Source organism: Balearica regulorum, chromosome 3 (assembly GCF_011004875.1).
Source record: "Balearica regulorum gibbericeps isolate bBalReg1 chromosome 3, bBalReg1.pri, whole genome shotgun sequence".
Lineage (NCBI taxonomy): Eukaryota > Metazoa > Chordata > Aves > Gruiformes > Gruidae > Balearica > Balearica regulorum.
Window position 1 is genome coordinate 69512812 of NC_046186.1, and position 21254 is coordinate 69534065.

The 21254-nt window shown below is 35.0% G+C and overlaps 1 protein-coding gene across 6 annotated transcripts in view; it reads right to left on the bottom strand.

The window, feature by feature from the left end:
• The window catches only part of SCAF8 (SR-related CTD associated factor 8), a 168056-nt gene that overhangs the window by 100522 nt on the left and 46280 nt on the right, over positions 1-21254 (bottom strand). For 4 of the 6 annotated variants that reach the window (XM_075748364.1, XM_075748369.1, XM_075748368.1 and 1 more), the window contains 11 exons: positions 20230-20361; positions 19961-20073; positions 19283-19476; positions 16704-16804; positions 14914-15027; positions 14083-14239; positions 12759-12889; positions 11026-11170; positions 10430-10510; positions 9596-9817; positions 7237-8950 (listed from right to left, as the gene is read on the bottom strand). In XM_075748364.1, coding sequence (XP_075604479.1) covers positions 7251-8950; positions 9596-9817; positions 10430-10510; positions 11026-11170; positions 12759-12889; positions 14083-14239; positions 14914-15027; positions 16704-16804; positions 19283-19476; positions 19961-20073; positions 20230-20361 — 3090 coding nt within the window. In that variant the 3' untranslated portion in view covers positions 7237-7250. Of the gene's footprint in view, positions 1-6271; positions 8951-9595; positions 9818-10429; positions 10511-11025; positions 11171-12758; positions 12890-14082; positions 14240-14913; positions 15028-16703; positions 16805-19282; positions 19477-19960; positions 20074-20229; positions 20362-21254 lie in introns of those variants that run through there. The other 2 variants (XM_075748367.1, XM_075748365.1) reach the window with 1 other exon arrangement.

The window sequence follows — 21254 nt, forward strand, 5'->3', positions numbered from 1 at the left end:
TTCAGATTGGTGGTTCACACAATTCCGCAATCTCCTCTTTTGATTTCTCCAATGGTTTTGCCCAAACATCACTCCCAACTTCTCACTAGCTGTGTCTGTATTACAGTGATGTAATACTTATGATGTATTACATAACATACAAAATACATACACATTAATCAGAATATCCTCTAACAATCATTCAGAGTGGAACCCTGAACAAGGTCAGTACTTGGACTGGGAGATAACACAAACAAGGAACAAAAAAACCCATGGATTTTACACCAACACTTCAGTTCAGCAAATTCCTTGCAAGTACAATAGTTATTATGCTTTTACCTGGGTTCTGCAGTATCTACTATTTAAAAAATACCCAAATAGATGTATTAAATTTGCATCAAGTTATTTTTTCCAAGAACCTTATAATTTTACAAACATTTACACCTTCCTGGGTTTTGTGTTTGGGTTTTCTTTTTTTCACTTTTGTGGGGTTTTACTTGTTTATTTGTGTTTAATTAAGGTATGAGCAACACTAAGAAAAATGCTCAGGACTACTTAAAATCTTTGGATGCTTGCCTGTTAATTAGTAAATATTTAACCAGAACATGTGCATTAACTTTTATTAAATCTAAAAAAAAAGAGAAACGTTTATTCATGCTTTGCACCTGAGGTTATACCTGGTTTCAAATTAGGCTAACAAGCTATTGCCTCTGAAACAACATTATCCATCCACTGGTTTACATATAGATCCAATCTGTATAGCATTTTTAGTGTCTGCAAGAATTTGCCTTTTTTATGCCACTTTCCTATTTTCCATAGTGGTTTTGATCATGCGATGAGGACTGCAGGTATAAAGCACATATAAAGTGTACGCACAGAAACTGCAGACAGCATGTACGCAAAACTTAAAGACTATATTTCAATATTTTGTACAAATATTTATCCTAATCACTTCAAGGTTTTAGGTTCTAATAAAAACAATGGCTGTCTCTCTCATTTTATCAATTCATAGAATTACATCCCATCAAGTTCCTATTTTTAATATGGTGAATTTTTTAATAAACATGAAATTTGAGAAGATGTCATTGATTTGCTTTTAATAAGTAAAAAATTCCAAATTATTCAGCAAGCAGTTCAATTTGTTTTCATTATTTTACTTTTAATCACAGATAGCCTGAACAAGAAGGTTCTCAATAGTGAATTACCTATATTGGTAGTCATACTGTACAAGAAATCAATGAGTTTCAAGAGAAAGATTTAGGATTGTCCTAGATTTAAATAACTCAATTATGCAACTGAATTACATAATTCAAATGTATTTCTAATTTGTGGCAAGAGGGATTCTGTGATGGCACTACTTGACAAAATGTATTGCAAGCATGTGAAAATAAATGAAAAATGAACTGGACAGGCTAGTATAATTTTCAGTAAACATTTGTAAAGTTGAGGGTCCATTTAGTATTTATGTATTTACACTACTGAAATGACAAAGATTTTCTTGAAGAAAATCACTGAATCCAAAATTACATTTCAAATTCTACAGACAAAAAATTATTGGTTTTGTCCACATTTTTATCTAAACTTTGAAATATATGCTCCTTTTTTCAGTGGGAAAAAACTTAAGGCACACTTAAAACTGCATTTCATTGCATTGCTGAATGATATCTGATTACTTCAGAAATAGCACAAATCTAAAGTAATTTTTTCCCTCGATCAACTAAAGTGACAATGATAGAGCTTCCTTTGACCAGACGAAGGCAGATGGATTTTTAGAGAGGACTTTAAAAACTAAGATTGCTTCTATTTAATTACTGCTGTTACCAAGAAAAACTACATTCCTTATTTTCCCAGATGTAATTATAATATGATCTCTCCTTTAGTGTGGAAGCCACATTCAGATCCAACGTCCCTGCACCTATGCCCCATGTGAATCCTACCAATCTACACCAGAGTTAACAATTCTAGATCCATTTGATACTCTTCACCTACTAAGGATTTTTTGCACTGGCTTGCACACAATTGTAACGCTCCAACACAATTACGATGCTCCAGTATACAAATCAATATGGCTGTGAAGTTTACCCGAGTTTTAGAAACACATCAAGTCATCTACCTTAAAGACTCTCACAACTTCTGAGCATTTCAGCAGAAAGCTTGATACATGCTAATGTGAACACATATCCATTACAACACAGATATGCATACAGGAAATAATTCAAGAGGAAAATTGGAGCATTAAAGCATTAAATCAGGGAGGAAAAAATGTTCAACTAACCTATCTACAGGTTACAAAACTCTCTGACCAGATTATTTTTTTTTAAGCATAAAAAAGTCTCCTGTCTGAGGGCATTAGTATGATTTCGTCTGACAGAAAATTTGTAATTGGCATTAGTGAGTTAACTTTAAAAGAAAAATGACAAAGTACAGAATAAGACTAGTAAACCAGTGACACCACTAATATCACTGTTACTCTATGCAAGTGCTGGAATGGGCATTTTAAACTTCTTAAAAAGAGAAAACACATTCATCTTCAACTGCACAACATATCTCAACATTAAGAGCGCACAGACCACTGGTCCTTCCCCTCCTCTAATCTTTGGTAGCAGAGCATCTAAAAGATACTAAAAGTAGGATATTCAATGAGACTACCCTTTTTCACCAAGTTTGTGCAAGACAGAAAGAATACAAAGATTATAGCAAATACAATTTAACAGCTCACCAACAAAACTCCTATTGACAGAATTTCATGCTGTCCCATCACTGACAATTACTTTTCAGATCCTATATACCTTAGCTGGAAGTTAATTACTCAAAGAGATGTCATGAATTTTATTTTTAGTAGCTCTGATTGACTTTTCTTGACTATGAAATATCATGTACATACATTAATAAAATTCAAAATATTTAATGAGTACCCAAAGAACTTGTACAGACTAAGAAGAGTGAATAATATCACTAAGATGACCCTTCAAGGAGAAACGTAAGAGTAGTTACAATTAAGAAAGTCTTGCAATAATATATTCTCTTTGCCACTGCAAAGTTTCTGCTGATGCAAATGAATATAATAAAGCAACATGATGGAAAGATGCTTTTGCCATTCTTGTTCAAATAGTTTCGAATTTAAAAAGAATATCCTGCCTTTATGCCTTTTAAGTCAATCTCTCATCTACAGAAGTAGATGGCTTCCAGCACATGCTTACTTGTGAAAGCATAGCACTTGAAAGGAAAATGTGACTAAAGTAAAATTCAAAGAATCGGTAATAGCTGTCAACAGGAAAGAAAGATCCTTTCATTACTTAAATTAACAGTAACAAAAAATTGTCCTAGGTACCCTTTATGACTCCGATACTCTGAACAGGTTTTAAAAGTGTATCTGCTTAGCTCTTATTATTAAGAAACAAAAAAAGTCACTCTTATTAATATGTTATTTTTAAATACATTACTGAAAATACAAGGAATTAAATTTGGGATCCATTTTTACCAGTGTCAAATCAAATGACCCAAAGATTTGAGTTAGGAGAACATGAATCAAGAAAACAAATACTTTAAGTGTTGACCAGCATAACGTATCTGTGCACATGTTCAAAACTGCTGACACTGTATTTTGAGATAATTCGGCAATGGCTTATTTAGAAATATCTTCTATAGGCAGTTTATTTGATAATTTACCAACTGTGCTTAAGTAATGCCTGTGCATGCCACACTCCAAGCTTGATTACAGTATTCCCATTTAGCCTTATTCAGAGTACCTTAACTTCACAAATAAAGCCATTTAAATCACTGAAATGGCTTGAAAAATGGTATACAGCTCTGCTGAAGTAAAGGAATCTAACAGAATCCATACCCTTGAGTTTGTAATAACAACATGAAGCACTACATGTAAAAATGAAAGTGTACCAATATTTCACAGAAAAAGGCTTCAGCAAAGAAATCATGTCCTCATAGTGAATGACGGCTATGTTTCATCTTTGTAATCTTTATGGACTTAGCATTCTGCTCAAATACTGAAAGATCAGAATCACAGGCTGTTTAAAAAGGTAATAAATACATGTAACTTAGTAACGCATAAGGTTTTCAAGTAAATGTGCATGCCTAAATATATTATGTTGCCTGGAAAGCTACCTAAAATATGTTTCAATATGTATGTTACTTATGTAAATAGTGATCAGCTTCTTCAGTTGCTAGAATCGACAGCTTTCATCACTAGAGCAAGCTTTAAACAGGCATAATCCAGAACTGCAGCCCAAATGCCTGGCCTCCGTCTTCTTTCTGCCCCACTCTCACTCTTGCCTTTGCATCAGCAAAAACTACATGTCACTACCATGAACCACATCAAAGAACTGGTCTGGATCTCAGGACAGCTCCTTTCAGTGCACGTGTTGGCTTATGATGGCTTAATCTACAGTGAGAAAGCAAAGTCTTCACTCAAACTCTGCAAGATTTAAAAATTCCTACTGGCAAGATAAAAACCCCATATTGTTCTGGTAATATTAAGTCCCTTTGGAGTTTCTGAATATGGCTATTTTGGTGATACTTATCTGCACGCTACATTAATAAAGTAAGAAAAGGAACAGTTCTAGCTGTAAATGTGATGCAACTGAAGACTGTACAACAAACTTTTATTCTACAAAAAAATAAAACAGTTGTTAGAAATCGATGGTATAACACATATGTACAGTAGCCAATTTATTAATGCTTGAAAGATATTAACAGAGATGAAAAATCATTAAATAATACATTGTTTTATACCGCTACCAAATTGTTTAACATCCCTCATTTGGTAATTTACCTAAATCATCATACTATGAGTAATTTAGCATACTGCCAGTCCCAGTTTAGAAAGAGAAAACAGATTCACTTTCAAAGAGGCATTTAAGAAGATGTTTGAAAAGTAAAGCTACTGCCAATATGTGTTTGATTCTGAGTATTTATGGGTCTATGACTGAAACCTTTTCAAACTGGACATATTAAAATGAAATAAAGAAAAACCCTTATGACCTTAAAGTCATAAAGTATCCTTATAGCTATTTTGTGCGTTTGGACTTTCACACAACCATATCTGCCTGACGAGAATACTACTAGTAGGCGGTGCAGCAGCATCAGTCAAGTTCTTTGAGCCAGAGTCTGCCCATGAAGGTACTTTTACCTTAAACATTGTTCATCTCAACTCCCGAGACATGTGCTGGTAATAAACACATAAGCAAGGTCTATTACAAAGCAATAGTTATTTAATGCATACCTCACTACATCCTAATGACTACTACTTGCACAGTAGATAAAGAATCATTCATTCAAGTCTACTCTTTCAAAGGGCTGCCTTCATTACGCTGACAGTTTGTTTACTATCCAGAATGAAAGTCCGTGTAATTGAAAACCTGAACCATGACACAGCATGAAAAAATACCCCACCTCCCAGAGGGAGAGGGCAACACACACATGCGTAACTTGCTTCATACTTTCCCATACTTTCATCCCTTTGGGGGAAGCAGAAGGGGACTTAAATCCTGCATGTTAACGCTTTAACGTTAAAGATCAAAATTCTAATCTGAGCTAAAAATGTTTCTTCTACCAAAGGGGCATTCGTGTAACAGAATCCGCCCCTGGATCCTATTATGCAAAAGAAAAACAACTTTCTCAAAACTGAGTGAAAGGACGCTTTCGGACACAGAGTTTTAACAAAAGTGATGTTGAAAGAAGTTGGTGAAATGCACTTGAGTGGAACAAATTGAAAATCTGACATTAGCCTATAGCCAAATCTTTCACCACCAATGTAAAGAATACACAAGCTGCAAAGTAGGTGAAATAGGAGAGAATAGCGCTACTAATTTACCTAAGCAGCCAGTTCATCTCAATTTAACAAAAGGTTCTACTTCAATATTAAGCCATCAAAACACAAAGTCCCCCTTACTTCTGTTAAAAAACATGTAGGGTTTTTTAGACCAACAACAGCTTTTTACTTTTCGTGCAACATTTCTGGACTTTGAGTCACTAAAAACAAATAACCACAAAGTACTTGAACACTACCACTATCTATCCAGAATACCGAATATATTACAAAATAAGACAATGCAAATATTTGCTTAAGTTTTGGCTTCATGCGCATCTGCATTTTAAAAAGTAAGCTAAAGTCCTACTGTATAGTCTTACAGTATATCATGTTCCACCTTCTAGAAGTAGTAAGGACATTGTAACAATGAGCATGAGAAGGTAAACATAAGCTGGACAGTAGCGTAGTGAAATAAGTTTTGTTATCTTACTACCTAAAGAAGGTGAAAGGCAAATTTGTACAACCTAGTTTCATTTCAATTTTATTGAACTGCCTACAATATTCTGTGAGTGCGTGCATATACACAGACACGCACAGAAAAAGTGGTATCTACAAACAGTTTACACAAATATTTACATACATGTTATTTACACAAACTAATACGACTGCATGATTTTTGATGTAAAAACCATATGCTTCTTGCACATATAACTGTTGCATTGGTCTTACAAAAGTAAAATAAACCTTTTGCAACAACTAGCTAAGCACATATCATAGCTGATTCCAAGTTTTTAGAGCTTGCAGGTTTTTCAAAAAAATACAATACCTAGAACACTGTTATCAAACAAATATGCTTTATTGGCATCTAAAAACAAAATGCACCCAACATTAAAATGTACTTTTTCATTTTTTTAAACCCACTGCAGTACGAGGAACAAATCACAAACACTTACTTTAGAGAAAACAGAGACTATAGTGTAGATTTTACAAAATCACTTTTAATCTCTGTGTTATGCTCCTTAAATAACATGGGCCATTTCTTTTTCTGCCGAATTGTAGGAACATAAAATATCACAGCTTTGTCTATACTTTAAAATTCTGCAGCAGCCTAAAAACACGGACAAGATACACCAGCACCTGTTTTCAAGTATAACAATTTCAATAGCCAACCTAAGGGTAGTATCTAAAAAAATTCCATTTTCTTCCATAGGAAGTCTTTGTTTGACAAGCTGTTATTTTATCTTTGTGAAATTAAAAGCAAGTGGGGGCAAGTTTATGCTTTACCAGAGAAATAAAAAAAAAAAAATTTACCTACCATGTTCAAATTAAGAACAGTGTTCTATACAAGTCAGTTGTACAGTTATTTAAGTGAAAGATGAACATGAACATCAGATTAACTTAATTCTGGCAGACAAAAGTGAACTGCTACGGTCCAGTCAGCCATTTATCTATTACAGAGAGATGACAACTTTACAAAAGGTATCTTTTACCTACTGAGTGATGATTATGTCCCCTCAGTTTCTGTGCTTTCTACCACTGGTTCACTTTCTATATCAGCTTCTGTGTCACTCTTCTCTTTGTTTATCTCGATGGAAGATGTCAGTTTTTCATAAAGTTCTGGATCGTCCTGCACCTGTGCAGTTGGTGGCTGACTTTCTGTCTCTGTATTTTCACCGTTTACCTGGGGCATATTATCGGCTTTGCGTTGAGAAGTGGCCCCGTCAAAATATTCAAAAACCCGTGGATGTGGAGGGGGGATCCAGTTGTTTGACATTCTGTCTCTTCCAAACCTGTTCCCATTAATTTCTCTGCAAAAATTAAAATCTCTGTCATCCCTATCCCTCTGTCTTTCCCAGGGTCTTCTGCGGTCATCAAAATCTCTGTGAGAATCTTGTTCAAATCCTCTATTCCAATTGGGACCACTTCTACTATCAAACCTATAGTTTACATGCCGAAACCTCTCTCTGTCTTCATGGAAGCTTTTAGGGCCACCATAAATAGGGAAGGCATGGTGCTCCCTTTCATCATAATCTCCTCTCTGCCCCCAGTGCTTATCTGAATTAAAACCAAAATGCTCTCTTCGACCAAGGTTGTCTATACCTGGTCTTCCAAAGTTTTCTCTCATGTCTACATGTGGTCTGGCAAAGTGTTCTCTTCCATCTACTGGAGGCCTTCCTATACCCTCTCTTGGATCAACCGGTGGCCGTCCAACAGAATCTCTGACATCCACTGGAGATGGTCTGTTAAGGTTATCTCGGTTTTCCACTGGAGGAAAGCGATAATCTCTGTCTCCTTCCTGCTGAATGTTATCGCCTCCAAGTGGTAGTCTTTTCTCTGGATTAGAAATGCTATCGATATTTTGTCTTCCTGGGGTTCCAAAAGGTCTTTCTGTTTGATTAAAAATATCTGCTGGAGGAAAAGGACCTCGAGGTGGTGGGTGAAGAGATGGATCAAGGATTGCTGGAGGAGGAATACTACGCTGCGGTGGCATTCCTGGCTGTATTAATGGAAACCTTGGTCCAGGCGAATGGGGCACTAGGCCTGGACGGATATCTATTAGAGGCATTCCAGGCATCCTTTGACTACTAATATTTAAATGAGGCATGTTTTGAACCCCAGCTGGATGCTGCATTGCCAGAAGTCCAGAACTACTTGAAATATTTGGTGGTGGCACTCCCATAAGTCCAGAACTACTTGAAACATTGGGTGGTGGCATTATGAGAAGCCCAGAGTTGCTTGAGACACTCGGTGGCTGTACTCCTGCCAGAACTCCTGAGCTGCTTGAGACATTGGGTGGCTGCATTCCTGTCAGAAGGCCAGGGCTGCTTGAGACACTGGGTGGATGCACTCCAGCTAGAAGCCCTGAGCTACTTGAGACATTTGGTGGTTGCACTCCAGTCATAAGTCCAGAGCTACTTGAGACGCTGGCTGGCTGAACTCCGCCAGCAAGAGGAGAGCTACTGGAGACAGTAGGTAGCTGTATTCCTCCTGCAAGACCAGAACTGCTTGAAACAGTTGGTGGTTGCACTCCTCCTATAAGTCCAGAGCTGCTTGAAACACTAGGTGGCTGTACTCCCCCTGCAAGTCCAGAGCTACTTGAGACACTGGGTGGTTGCCCTTCTCCAGGAAGCCCAGAACTGCTTGAGACGCTAGGTGGCTGCACTCCTCCAACAAGTCCAGAGCTACTTGAGACATCACTTTGCACTAAAATGCAGCAACAAGAAGAACAGTTAACAGAAAATGCCGGTGTAACACACAGCATTCAAAACAAAATGCAACTTCATCCACATTCAGTTAATGCATTCAGTGATAATACTGCTGACAAGGTCTGTCTCAGTTTCTATAATGAGCATACATGATTTTAATCACATTGGTGCTAAACAGACATTATGATACAGAAATGAATTTCTCTACATGAATGTAAAGAATGTACAGTAGCTTAAAACTGACAAACCCCACAGCCATCACCCAGTCTATGCAAAGGAAGTACTCAAATCTTTGCTGTAATTCTATAAATGTTATACTATCCTATCCTCTACTGCTCCTTTCCATTGCCTCTTACGTAGTGAGAATGCACTTTTAAGAAGTTTTCTAAAGGGCTTCCAGTCTCAGCTTTACTTCTCAAGTCTATGAAGAAAATATCCCTGAGCATAAGCTGCTAGAAATCAATGATCAGATGAAGACAAAGACGGTTCCCGCCACTCCTCCAACTTAAACTGAAAACGATACCCAGCCTAAAACTTCCTACTCTGTAGTTATTAGTGCAATGGAATACGATCTGCAAAAAAACCCTCAGAAGTATGATGTTTCCTGTAGGCGAATATATCAGACAACAAAGACATTTCTTACCAGATCTACTGTTTTCACTGGAAGAAATCTGAAGGTCTGCAAGATGTGATCCCTTCTCATCTGATTCTGGTTTGTTGACTGGCAGAGGATTAAAAATGCTTCCAGCAGATAACGTTGGAGTAGCTAGATTGCTAGTAACTGTGCCAACTGGTAGAACAAGGCTAGTAAAAGGAACATCCTTCATCGTCTCTTGTGCAATTGGTAATGGAGGTTGTACTAAAGCTGTAGAGAAATAACAGAAGTGTATCACAATAATCAAATATTCAAGCCTTCAAGCTTAGTTTGGCAGAGGTCAGGCTGATAAATCAAAATAAGGGAAATTAATTACCTTAAGTGTTACATTTTTTGATAATAATTTCTTATCCTCAATCAGCACTGTAATATTTAATTTTTCTGTAGAGACCATGAATTGCAGGCAACCTAAGCAATCAGTACTCTTTAACAGATATTTTTAAACATTAAAAGAATACAGTTAAAAGGCTAAACAAAAATAAATTATTATAAATTATTCTGTAATTAACACCAAATAGCTCAAGTAACAGATACATCTATTACAAACAGGTATAAATATTGAACTATGCATACAAATCATAAATAATTCATTTGCCTTTTTTTTTTTCCAGTAACTCCACTGCAGGTATCACTTTTCAGTCAACTTGAAAAGCTCTGTAAATCTTTTTCTCAATACTTGCTTATAACCAGCAAAACAATAACTTCTGCGTTGCTATTTTCCATTACACAGGATTCACTTGCTTTTGATTAAATAAAACGCAGTGTAGCAAATAATTAAGCTTTTCATAACACACAAACAGCAATTAGAAGAATCAAACTTACGTGTTGGAACAACTGGTGGGACAACAGGTGGTGGGACCACAGGTGGTGGGACTACAGGTGGAACTGGGGGAGGCATATAACCTGTATGGGAAAAAGTGACAAATTATGACAAGGGAAGCAAGTAAAGTAAAGCTTGCCTACATTATTCATCCTGAAGAGCTGCATCACTGAAGACTAGCAAACAATAAAGGTATGGGAAGAGGCAACAGTGGTTATTGTTTTTGAAAACGACCCCATCTTTACTGAAGATGATCTGCATTTGCACCTTTAAAAGTGATTTCTGCCAGAAATATCCAAAGAAGAAAATTAAGAGTTTCAAAATTTTTTCCAAAGAAAGAGATTAATCTTAAGGATTGATAAAAATCAAAATTTAAAAAAGTTTAAAAAAAAATTCTGCTGCAATTCCTATTCCTGACAGAGTACACTGGTAAAATTAATACTAAGTTAGACAGAGGAAATGTCATACTAGATTAAAATTAAAGATTTAAAGGTCAACTGGCTCAAAGAGTTAACCAGTAGCTGATTGAAAACTACACCCAGAAGCACAGAAACTGAGCATACTCATCACATATTCAACTTTATTTTTACTAACTTACCTGGAGGTGGCTGTGTAGGGTTGAAACTTGCCCGCAAGAAGGGCGGAGGAGGAATTGCACTATAACCAGGAGGAGGGACAGACATTGTGACAGGAAACGCAGGTGGAACCAAGCTAACAGCAGGCACAGCTGGAGCTACTGGAATCTTTTTTCATGAAAGAAAAAACAAGCAACTTCAATACTTAACAGTATACAATCCCAATAAATGAGGGATAAACTGATTCAGCTGCAATTCATGTTAAGCACTAAATGTACCAAAGGCTTTGTATATATTCTGAACACACTGAAAAATGAGACTGCTTTCTGAAATGGTACCTACACTACAGGTAAACAAGGACACTGGAAGAATCCTATGCTATCTTTTCTTTATTCTAAAAAGAACAGAAAAATACATAGTTAAATACTATGCTTATTCAAGAACAAAAATTTACCTATGTGAGAGAGGTGAATGCAGAAAGGGAGAGAGAGAAAAGGAAGGAAAATGTAGATAGTGTGGCAATTTGAGAGCACTTAGAAAACAGTCATCCTATTCTCATTAGAAAAATTTACATATTTTAGAACAGCACTGGGAAGTTTAGTGTATGTAATCGTAAGGTTCATAATCCTGATGAAATCCTGAAAATTACCTAGTATTCCTCAAACTTCTGTTTGAGCTCTGTGTTTTGATACAGTGTGGCATAATTACAAGTAATTAGCAGCAGAATAAAAGCAATATATTTATGTATATTTAAATATATACTGACCACAGTGTATACTAGGAGACAGTTGAAATAAGACAGAAGATAATTTTTGTAAAAAAGAAAAAAAAGGTCAAAATTCAGTGCAAGTAAATGTAAATATGTGAACTTTCATAGTAATTTATGTCAGCTCAAGTACTGGAAATGTCTATGCACATTAGGAAAGATAAAACAGTAATATAAATACCAAAAATTTTGTATTAAGCAACTGCTTCTCATTTTACAATTTCATATAGTCATTACAAAAAAGGATTTAAAGAGTGGGGGAAAAAAAGCATTTGTATTTTTACTTGATAAACATGTGTAGTGTACTCAAGAGAAATTACACTGTATTCTTCTACCCTTCCACAATATTCTGTTAATGACTGGATGTTAAAAAAATTCTCTGGTTTAGCAGAAGGAAAAAAAATACAGCAGAGACTCAAAGACTCTCACATATTACTGCACGTAGCGTGCCACAGCACACTACTTGAATAATCAGATCGTTTAAAGATGAGACTGTCCTCATGAAATCCTGCTTAAAATTAATGAGAAAATAATTAAACTTATATTCAAAACGGCTATTGGAAAAAACACGTAGGTAGAGAAGAAACATACACAAGTGAATAAAAGATTATTGCATTGCTTAGCTTACAGAAAGATGCTTTATTCTATAAGCAAAATACTTTCTGTAAGCTCATTTTAATTCCTTGTTAAAGAACTAACGTGCCAGTAGTTTTGGTTTATTTTTTTTTACAATTGCTCTGTCTTCAACGTTTAAACCTTCATTTAAGATTGTACATAAGTTTGGGGCACATTGTACATGAAACTAAAGATCTGGCTCAAGCACAGCAACTGAGTCTGCTCTAAAATATTTCAGAGATAAACACACACGGACACAGGACTTAAGTATTTTTGATTTAAGTACTTTAACTCATCATTACAGTTTATCTGTATTGAATAAAAAGTTTGCCCTCCAGTTCTGTGGGCTTTTTGCAAACTCAAACCAATACAAACCTGCAGCATAGTGACTGGTTGTGTGTAAGCTTCTGTCTGCGTTGTAATAACTGTACTCTTATCAACTGCAGCGCTCTGCGTAGTTTGAATACTTTCTTTAGCAGCTTCTGAGCTTCGGGCTGTTTCCCATTCTTTTTTTTAAAAAAAAAGGTATATTTTTAATATAAGAAGTTAACGAATGTGTTATTTTTGTTTAAATATTAAAAAGTCCTCTTCCTCCTTAAACAATAGATTTGTATCTGGTATCTATATAGATTCAGTACAAATAACCCCCAAACTTATTATGAAAAGAAGCAAGTACAATTATTTATTATTATATATTTTAAAGAATGTAAAATATCCTTAATCACCTGCAAGTCTATAATTATGCCTGTATACAAACTGATTTTTCAAAACTAGCCACATTTTTTCACCAGTCATTTTATTGATAATTTGTAATATAAAGTATGTTCCAGTTTTCTAAAAACTGCTGTTGTCAACATATCTGCGTGATCAGCTGGCTACTGTACAATGTTAGAGAATCCTCATCTTCAACAAACTTCACCCCCTCATTTCTTCCTTCTGCCACTTCCTCAAAAAGTTTTATATTTCACATATAATATAGTGAATGTATTTCAGTAATGTTCCATGTTTCAATTTTTCTGTCATTTATATTCAATTTTTACTCAAAGCAGGACTGCATTTTGACCTGAAAAATTATTGTTGCTACTATAAACCAGTCTTAATCTACTGTTTAGTTCAGTATAGTCCAGTCATTTGGTGCTAGATCTGTTTCAAGGAAACACAGTACTTGTGAATCTTTTACAAACCTAGCAAACTTCTCAATTAACTGGGTTTCAGACTAAGGTCTAACATTAATTGCTTTCCTGTCTCTTTGACTTTATGGAGGAAATGCCTTAAGGTTCAGCTCCGCTATGCCCGTTTGGACAAGTTCCAACTTCAACTAAAGTCTTATTCCTGAATATAAGACTTTTCACAATCACAAGCAGATCATTATTTCTACAAAAATTTCTGTTTTACATACTTGCAAACAAGTGCACAGCAAATTCATAACTGTTTTTAAAAATGCTAACCTTTATTAACTTGCTTAAATTGATTCCCCTTTGTCAATAAATCCTCATTGTCATGAAAATCAACTAGGTATCTCCAAAGACAATATAGATTTCATGATTACACTGCTATTTATATTGTAAACAAGCAGCTAGTAACATTTGTGTAAATTGAAAAAGAATATGTATTACCTAAACAATAAACTTTCTGGAGATCTGCAGTTACCAAAATAAACACATTTTCTAACTATCAGAATCATTGTTAATGTCTGTACCTGTATTTACTGTTTCCTGGTCAATCATGCCACCTTCAGCAAAGCCCTCCAAATCATCCAATTTTACTTTCTCCCAAGGAATATATGAAACTCCCAGATCCACATCCCAGAACTGCTTGTATTCTGTTTTCACACCTTTATTCAAAGCCCAGGCAATCTGAAAATAAAACCCAACCAGATAATGTCATTAAATCATAGCACCTGTGAACATACTATTTTGGATCATTTCCTTCATGTTTCTGTCACTGCAGATCAATCTTCAGTGTCTATTTATTAAAGTTTTAACAAGTTTTTAATTTTAAATGAACCTGTAGGAAGTTTACTTGGCCTCTGCAACAGGAACGCAGAAGATTAATTACAATAAAAAGCTTAAATTTGTTCTACGTTAATTCTAACACATATACGAGGAAATGAAAAATACAGTATTTCAAGGACCCATCCTAAAGCATCAAAGAAAGTAGAAAAGACCACAGCATTTAATCATATACTTAACTCTGTAAGAATACTACCAAATTTAATATTAAGCGATCCACATGGTCAGGTATAGGAGTTAGGTTTGTTTACAGTCTTGTATCTTATCACTAGCACACACACATAAAATGTTCTCCTAAACATTTCCTAAGTATCGAGTCATAATTTCATTTTACTATCTTTCATTTCGGCTGTTAAAAGCTCCATTTTACACAGGAAATAAGACTATTTACACCTTATTGCTTCATTCTTCTTCTCCATATTGTACATTTGAATGAACAGCTGCTAAATAACATATCATCATATTAAAACTGTACTGTATTCAAAATGGACAGCTTCCTTAGATTAAAATCAATTTACCTTAATAATTTTAGATCCGATTTTATAGGACCCAGAACTAAGTTTCTGAAGAGCACGATACGCATCTTGTCTATGTACCATACAGACATAAGCACAACCTCTTGGGGGAATCATCTAGGGAAAGAAAAAGCAATGGTCTTAAAGAGTAGGAAAACCAGTATTTCAGATTACGTACCTACACTAAGTGAATACTGATACTAAAAAAGGAAAGGCTTACACTGTAAACAATCGTTACCTTAATCAGCAATATTAACAATTCTGAGCATGAGCAAAACTTAAGAGTGATATTGGCAGGGTACTTCAGTTATAACATTGTCAAGAAGCAGCAGCAAGCTGAAGAATGGGTGCTAAAAATGACACGAAAGACTTGAACATGATGGAGCCCCCAAGAATTGGGAGCTATATATACTATGACAACTTCAGAAAAGCAGAGGTTGCTACCTCTTCTTAAGCTCCCCATTCACTGCAAGCTGAGCAACAACCTGTCACAGAGGTGCAAATGAAAAATGAAATTAAATGAAATTAAAAGTATCTTACATTTTTGAAGGGTAGAGTTCTCATTACTGAAGTGAGATTTCCACTAGCTTTAATATTTTATTTAGGAAAGAAAAGTACAATGTGGCACGTAATCTTTGAAAGTTTGCAAATCAGGTGTGACAACTACTTATTTTAGGTTTAGTCAAAAACGCTGTTTAGGAGCACACAGTAACATAAAAACTAAAAATATTTAAGATGACAGATTTTAATGCAGTTCTTATAACAATACGTTTAATATACTCAACTATATCACAACAATATACAATAATGTTATCCTAGGTACTTAAAGCTTTGTGGAATGCATAGAATGAACTATTTACAATATGGTTTGCTCTGAAATGTAACATCATGGGACGTCATGGTTGTTACATTACTTTCTTTTGACTTTTCTTAATTGCTAGTCCCTGCAAATCAAAATGAGGCTTAAACATCAAGTTATGGGTTTTTTTTTTAATTGTGAAGTTTTTTAAAAGATTCTGTAATGCCACAAAAACTATTCCTTATTAATTATATACTGGAATATATTCAATGTGATTGGAAAAATAGTAAAAATATTACCTGAAATGAATGAAATTGTATGAGAAACACTTTAAAACTGCTGAAGCAAGAAACAAAAATCCAAATTTTGCTCATGCAGATATGTTATTTTAGGAGAAAAATACTTCCTCTTGAACCTGAATTATAGGAATCACTGAAGCACGACTCTAAACATTTAAGTCTAAATTACTCTAAATCATGAGAAATGTATCTCCAATTATAAGCATCTTTTTAATTGCCACATTTTAGAATAAACACGTGTTTACAGTACAATTTCTTTTCTTCTAAATGTTTTATCCACATTGATTCCACTTAAGTAACCCTCTGTACAGAACGTAATCAGGAACAACATGGGTATACATCAGTTTGTGTCCATTAGCCCAAAGAAAAATGATACTTGCCTTGTGTCACATCACAAAAAGAGAAAAAAGTAACTTTTTATTTGTTAAGACCCTGGTTTAAAAAACTGTGTAAGTTATTAGTGCTTGGGAAAAGCCATTTTGCCATGAAGTGTACTGTCTTTAGTGTTTCAAAAGACAGTTCGTGGAAACCAACAAGCAAATATCATAGCCACAGTTTTTAAGCAGTGATAAAAACCTAAATAACCTAAAACCTCCTAAATAGAAGCTTAAGCTGCTAAAAGGAATTCAGAGGCATAAGCATGTTTAAGTTGCTAGTCTGTAGTCCCGAAAATGCATAATAACATGCTTACTTACATTAATTGACTCTATTTGTCCAAATTCCTCAAACAAGTTAGTTAAATCTTGCTGTGTAGCCTTCTTGTCTACTTGACCTACCCAAAGAGTAGTACTGCAAACTGTCAAGAGACACATTCATGTCAATCAAAATACTAGAATGTTAGCTTATAAAATACTCTAAAGTATAAAAGGCTTTAAAATTACACAGAAACCACTGATCAAAAAGCAAGAATAGTAAATCTATTACTTACTATATAGAGATTAAGTACATTAACAAAAATGTTAAAGGGTTAAAAGACACAAAACATATCTAGTATGAGTGTTCATTCTTACTGTTTCATTTTCTTTTAAATAAAACAGTTGTTTAAAAAGAAATTATAAAATAAAATTCTGTAGATTATTAGCTAAGGTAAACTGCAGTAGAAATTACTTAGAAAAAAAAAATCATTTCTATTCCATGCTCCATACAAAACATGCCTCTAGGATTTAAAGTCAGTTTTAACAAAGTAAGACTAAGTTCTAACTGACTAGAAATGTATTACAGAAGGAACTTAACTGCAGTATTATGCAGTAGATTTTCACCTGAAAGAAACGGAAACTATACTTTTACTTTACCTTGGGGAATATCCCAGAAAGGCAAACTTGGCTGAGGCCCACCACTGAGCTGAAGATGCCCATGATACTTCTGACTCTCGTCAATTCTACCACAAGCCCAGATCCCTGCAATTTGTCTCCCAAATGCCTACCCCCGTCCCCCTCACCAAAGATAAACTCACTGGCATGCGAGCTTAAACTTCCTTGTCCCATATGTACATGGTTCCAATTCTCTGGCCTCCCAAATATTACCCAATCTATCTGTGCAAGCCTTGACAAAATCACAGCAGTTATTTCCACTCAACACAGGGTGATCTAAATCAGCAAGAGATTAGGCCAATATTGGTGGCTTACCTCCAGTATCTTACTACCCTGAGTAATCCACCCAGGATCTTAAAGGATCTAATGCAGAGACAAACTAGATTGCTTGGGCCTGCCCTGAACCAAGGAAACATTCTTTCTTCATCATCATGATACATCATACATCCTTCCTGTACCAATCTTGGAGCACCGAACTGGAAACCAGTGTTGCGTGCTCCTCTGTCAACTGACGTTTTCAATTGACAGCAGTACTCAGCAGTACTGAGAATTAAGCTTTAAGATTTCTCTTGGACAGAACTTGTTCCTCACATCCTTGTAGATGGCCCTTTTGTTTCTCATGGTGATAAGCTCTACGAAACAATTCTTCAGACCTCAGCAAGTGATAACAGTGGTTGTCACTGAACAAATTTTATGAAATGAAATGCTTGTCGGGTGAATTACCTATTTATTTATTTATTTACCACCCCAATGTTTCCACACTTCACTCAGCCTTCTCATTATCTCCTTTCCATGAGCTGGGTCACTTCACAGGACCTCAATTGCTGCTGCTGTTCATCAGGTTACTTAACATCCCTGCCTCCCAGCTCCCATCCATTCTGCTTTGTGGACTACTAGGACAAATCTACACCATAAAACTGATTTGCCTCTTTTCATGTGAAAAGCCAGAGAAGAAAAAAAATATACATCCAAACTGTAGTATAGTCTTGAGTTTGAAGCTACCTTGTAATGATGTAATGATGTAAAATATTAATGTGAACAGAACACTCTTTCCTTAGCAAAAATGAATTTTGGACTGCTTATCTTGTCAGATAAACAATACAGTTTTAAGACACAAAATAAATGCAAAATTACACCAGAAATTGTGTATAACCTAACAAAGTTAAATTTGGGAACACAAGTTCGTTACAAAAATAAATGAAGTACAGTTACGCATCCCAAGAATCCAGAGACCTGCTAACAACAGCAATGGGATACGCTGATACAGTAGAAGATGACTACAACCCATTTCACTGTTTCTAGTGCTCATCTCAAAAGGCACTCCTTTGATTTAAGCAACTGAGTGGAGAAAGTTCTTCTCCCTACTAGCTTCCTTCTTTCTAGTATGTAAATTCTCCGTAGAAATTACAGCAGTGCACAGCAGCACTTTGCAGAAGCTGAAATGCAGTTGATTTTTGTCTTAAATCAGGACCATTATGGTCTGTCTTGTGATAGCAAATTACTTGTTTCACCTTTTACCTACTTTGGCTCTATGTTCCTGTGAAAAGCTATTTAAAAAAACACTCCGAAGGTTTAACAAAACTGGCCTCTAAGATATTCAGTAAAGTGTCCAAAGTGTGTACCACATACTTAAATGTCTTATTGGCATACCAATTTTCAGATCAAGCGCTGACCATCTTCAAATGCCACATAGAAGACAACATTAAAGAGAAAGCAGACAGTAACTTAGGGACAGCCCTTGCTACTCTCTGTTCAGAACTAGAATCATCGGTAGAACAGTATATTTGCTTTCCTCTAAGATGAAATTATGTACCTAAGTTGTAAGAAACATGGGAAATGAAACTTACAAAAAAGAATATGGTTACTGTCTTTTGTAACAGTATTCAACAGTTCTTTCAATGAAAGACAAAGCCTTTTTTCCCTTTAATACTACGTTATTAAAACAGTGAGCAGCTGCCACTTACCACTTAGTGTTTTTGACCGTATAGGAGGCAATCCCTTTTTCTGACGTTCTTTTTCCCTTTCCCTAGCCCTTCTTTCACTGGAATACGACCGAGACGACTTTCTCTTCCTTTCTCTTGACCTTGAGCGTGAACGTTTTCTGTGTTTACGCTTACGAGAACCAGACCGTGATCTAGACCTTCGTTTTCTTGGTGACCTATAAAATACTTAATTTCAGTATGCTGAGTTAAAAAAAAAAATTCTAATTTAGTTGTCTTTTAACTATAAACTTTAAGCATGATACAGACATTTCCACTATATTCACTCAAACTGCTTCAGGAAATAAACTTAATGCCATTAGTGTGAGGAACAGAACATACCCTTTGAGCTTAAAACAAAACACATTCCAAATGTTCCATAACAGTATCTATTTTTCTGGCACAGAAAACCTGTCTGGCTAGTCAGTGTTATTTTTGTTACCTGAACAGGTCTTAAAAAAATTAAAGTAAACCATAGATTTGCAAAATGAACTGTTATAAAGAAAGTCTGCATCTAACACACAAATATTAAATGAACACTTTTTTTCAGTGCGAAAATGACTCATGACAATTTTGGAAAATAAAGAATTGAGAATGATAATCACAAATTGCAATTTTGTTTCATAAAACCTTCATTTACTTAATACAAGTTAATTATGAAACCTTGAACGAGATCTTGATCGAGTTCTTGATCTTGAACGAACAGCTGATTTCTTTTCTTCTTGTTCAAAAATCTCTTCTTCAGCAACATCCTGTCCTTCATCTATATCCATATCCTGAGGTCAGATATAACAGATGTTCAATAACATTTAATAAATATACTCACAATATATATGACTATATGAAAGCATACATCCATATTATTATTTTTGAAATCATCTTAGTATGTGTTTTTCTTTCAACTCCTGGAACCAAATTTAAAATTGTTTTACCTGTTGTTGAATATCCATTGAATCATCTACATTTGGTTCCACTTCTAAAAACTGCTGTTGACTGCTCCCTTGTGATGGTGATGCAGAGTGCTCTGAACCAAAATTTCCTTCTTGATTCTCTTCAGGGCTTGCCTAGATAACAAATAATATACCATAAAAAGCCTCATAATTCAAAATGCTTACTGTGTCAAAATGCAATACTACATGAAACAATTGTTCAAATACCTCTGCAAAACTATTTATCAAGTTTCTCTTATTTTCCCACTTCCCATTAATGTGAAAGCTGAACTGGATGTCACTCCATTCCATTCCTTTTTTTGTATCATCCTTAAATACAAAACTTTGAAATAATTAATATTCCTTAGCATTAAAAAAATCACTATTTTCTGAATAAAAAAAAAAAGTACACTATTTGCTGCTTAATTTGGCTGGCTTCAAAACAAAAACTTCCAGGGCAAACAACAGTGATGGCAGCCATACGTACAGCAACACTAAAAGATATCCACTGGTCACGCATGCACATGCATTAATAAATTATATTTTCTCATTAATATAATGAAAATATTTGCAATATCAATTGAACTAGTTAAAAATTTACATTTAACTCCAAACTTTCTTACAGTATGTGATTTAAGACAAATAATTACTACAAAATAAAGGAGGGTGTTGTGTCATGAAAGTCGGGATGTCAATTACAAAAGACCTAACAAAACAAGCAGTTCTGAAAAAACACCAAAATTAAAAAATGTAAAATACTAAATGCATTGTTAATTTGCTACAGAAAAAACTGTGAGGGCCTGTACACTGGAACGAAAGTACAGATTTGGAATAAATATCTGTAAGATACGAGAGAAATTCAAGAAATACAGGAAATGCAATGAAAATACTCAGAAATGCTATCAGGACAATTTTGAAAAGTGATTTTAAACCTATAATCCAATATTGCAAGTAAACATTTCAGTGATTCTCATTACATTTTCACTTTAAATAAAAAAATGCTAGGTATTCTATTATAATAATCTATT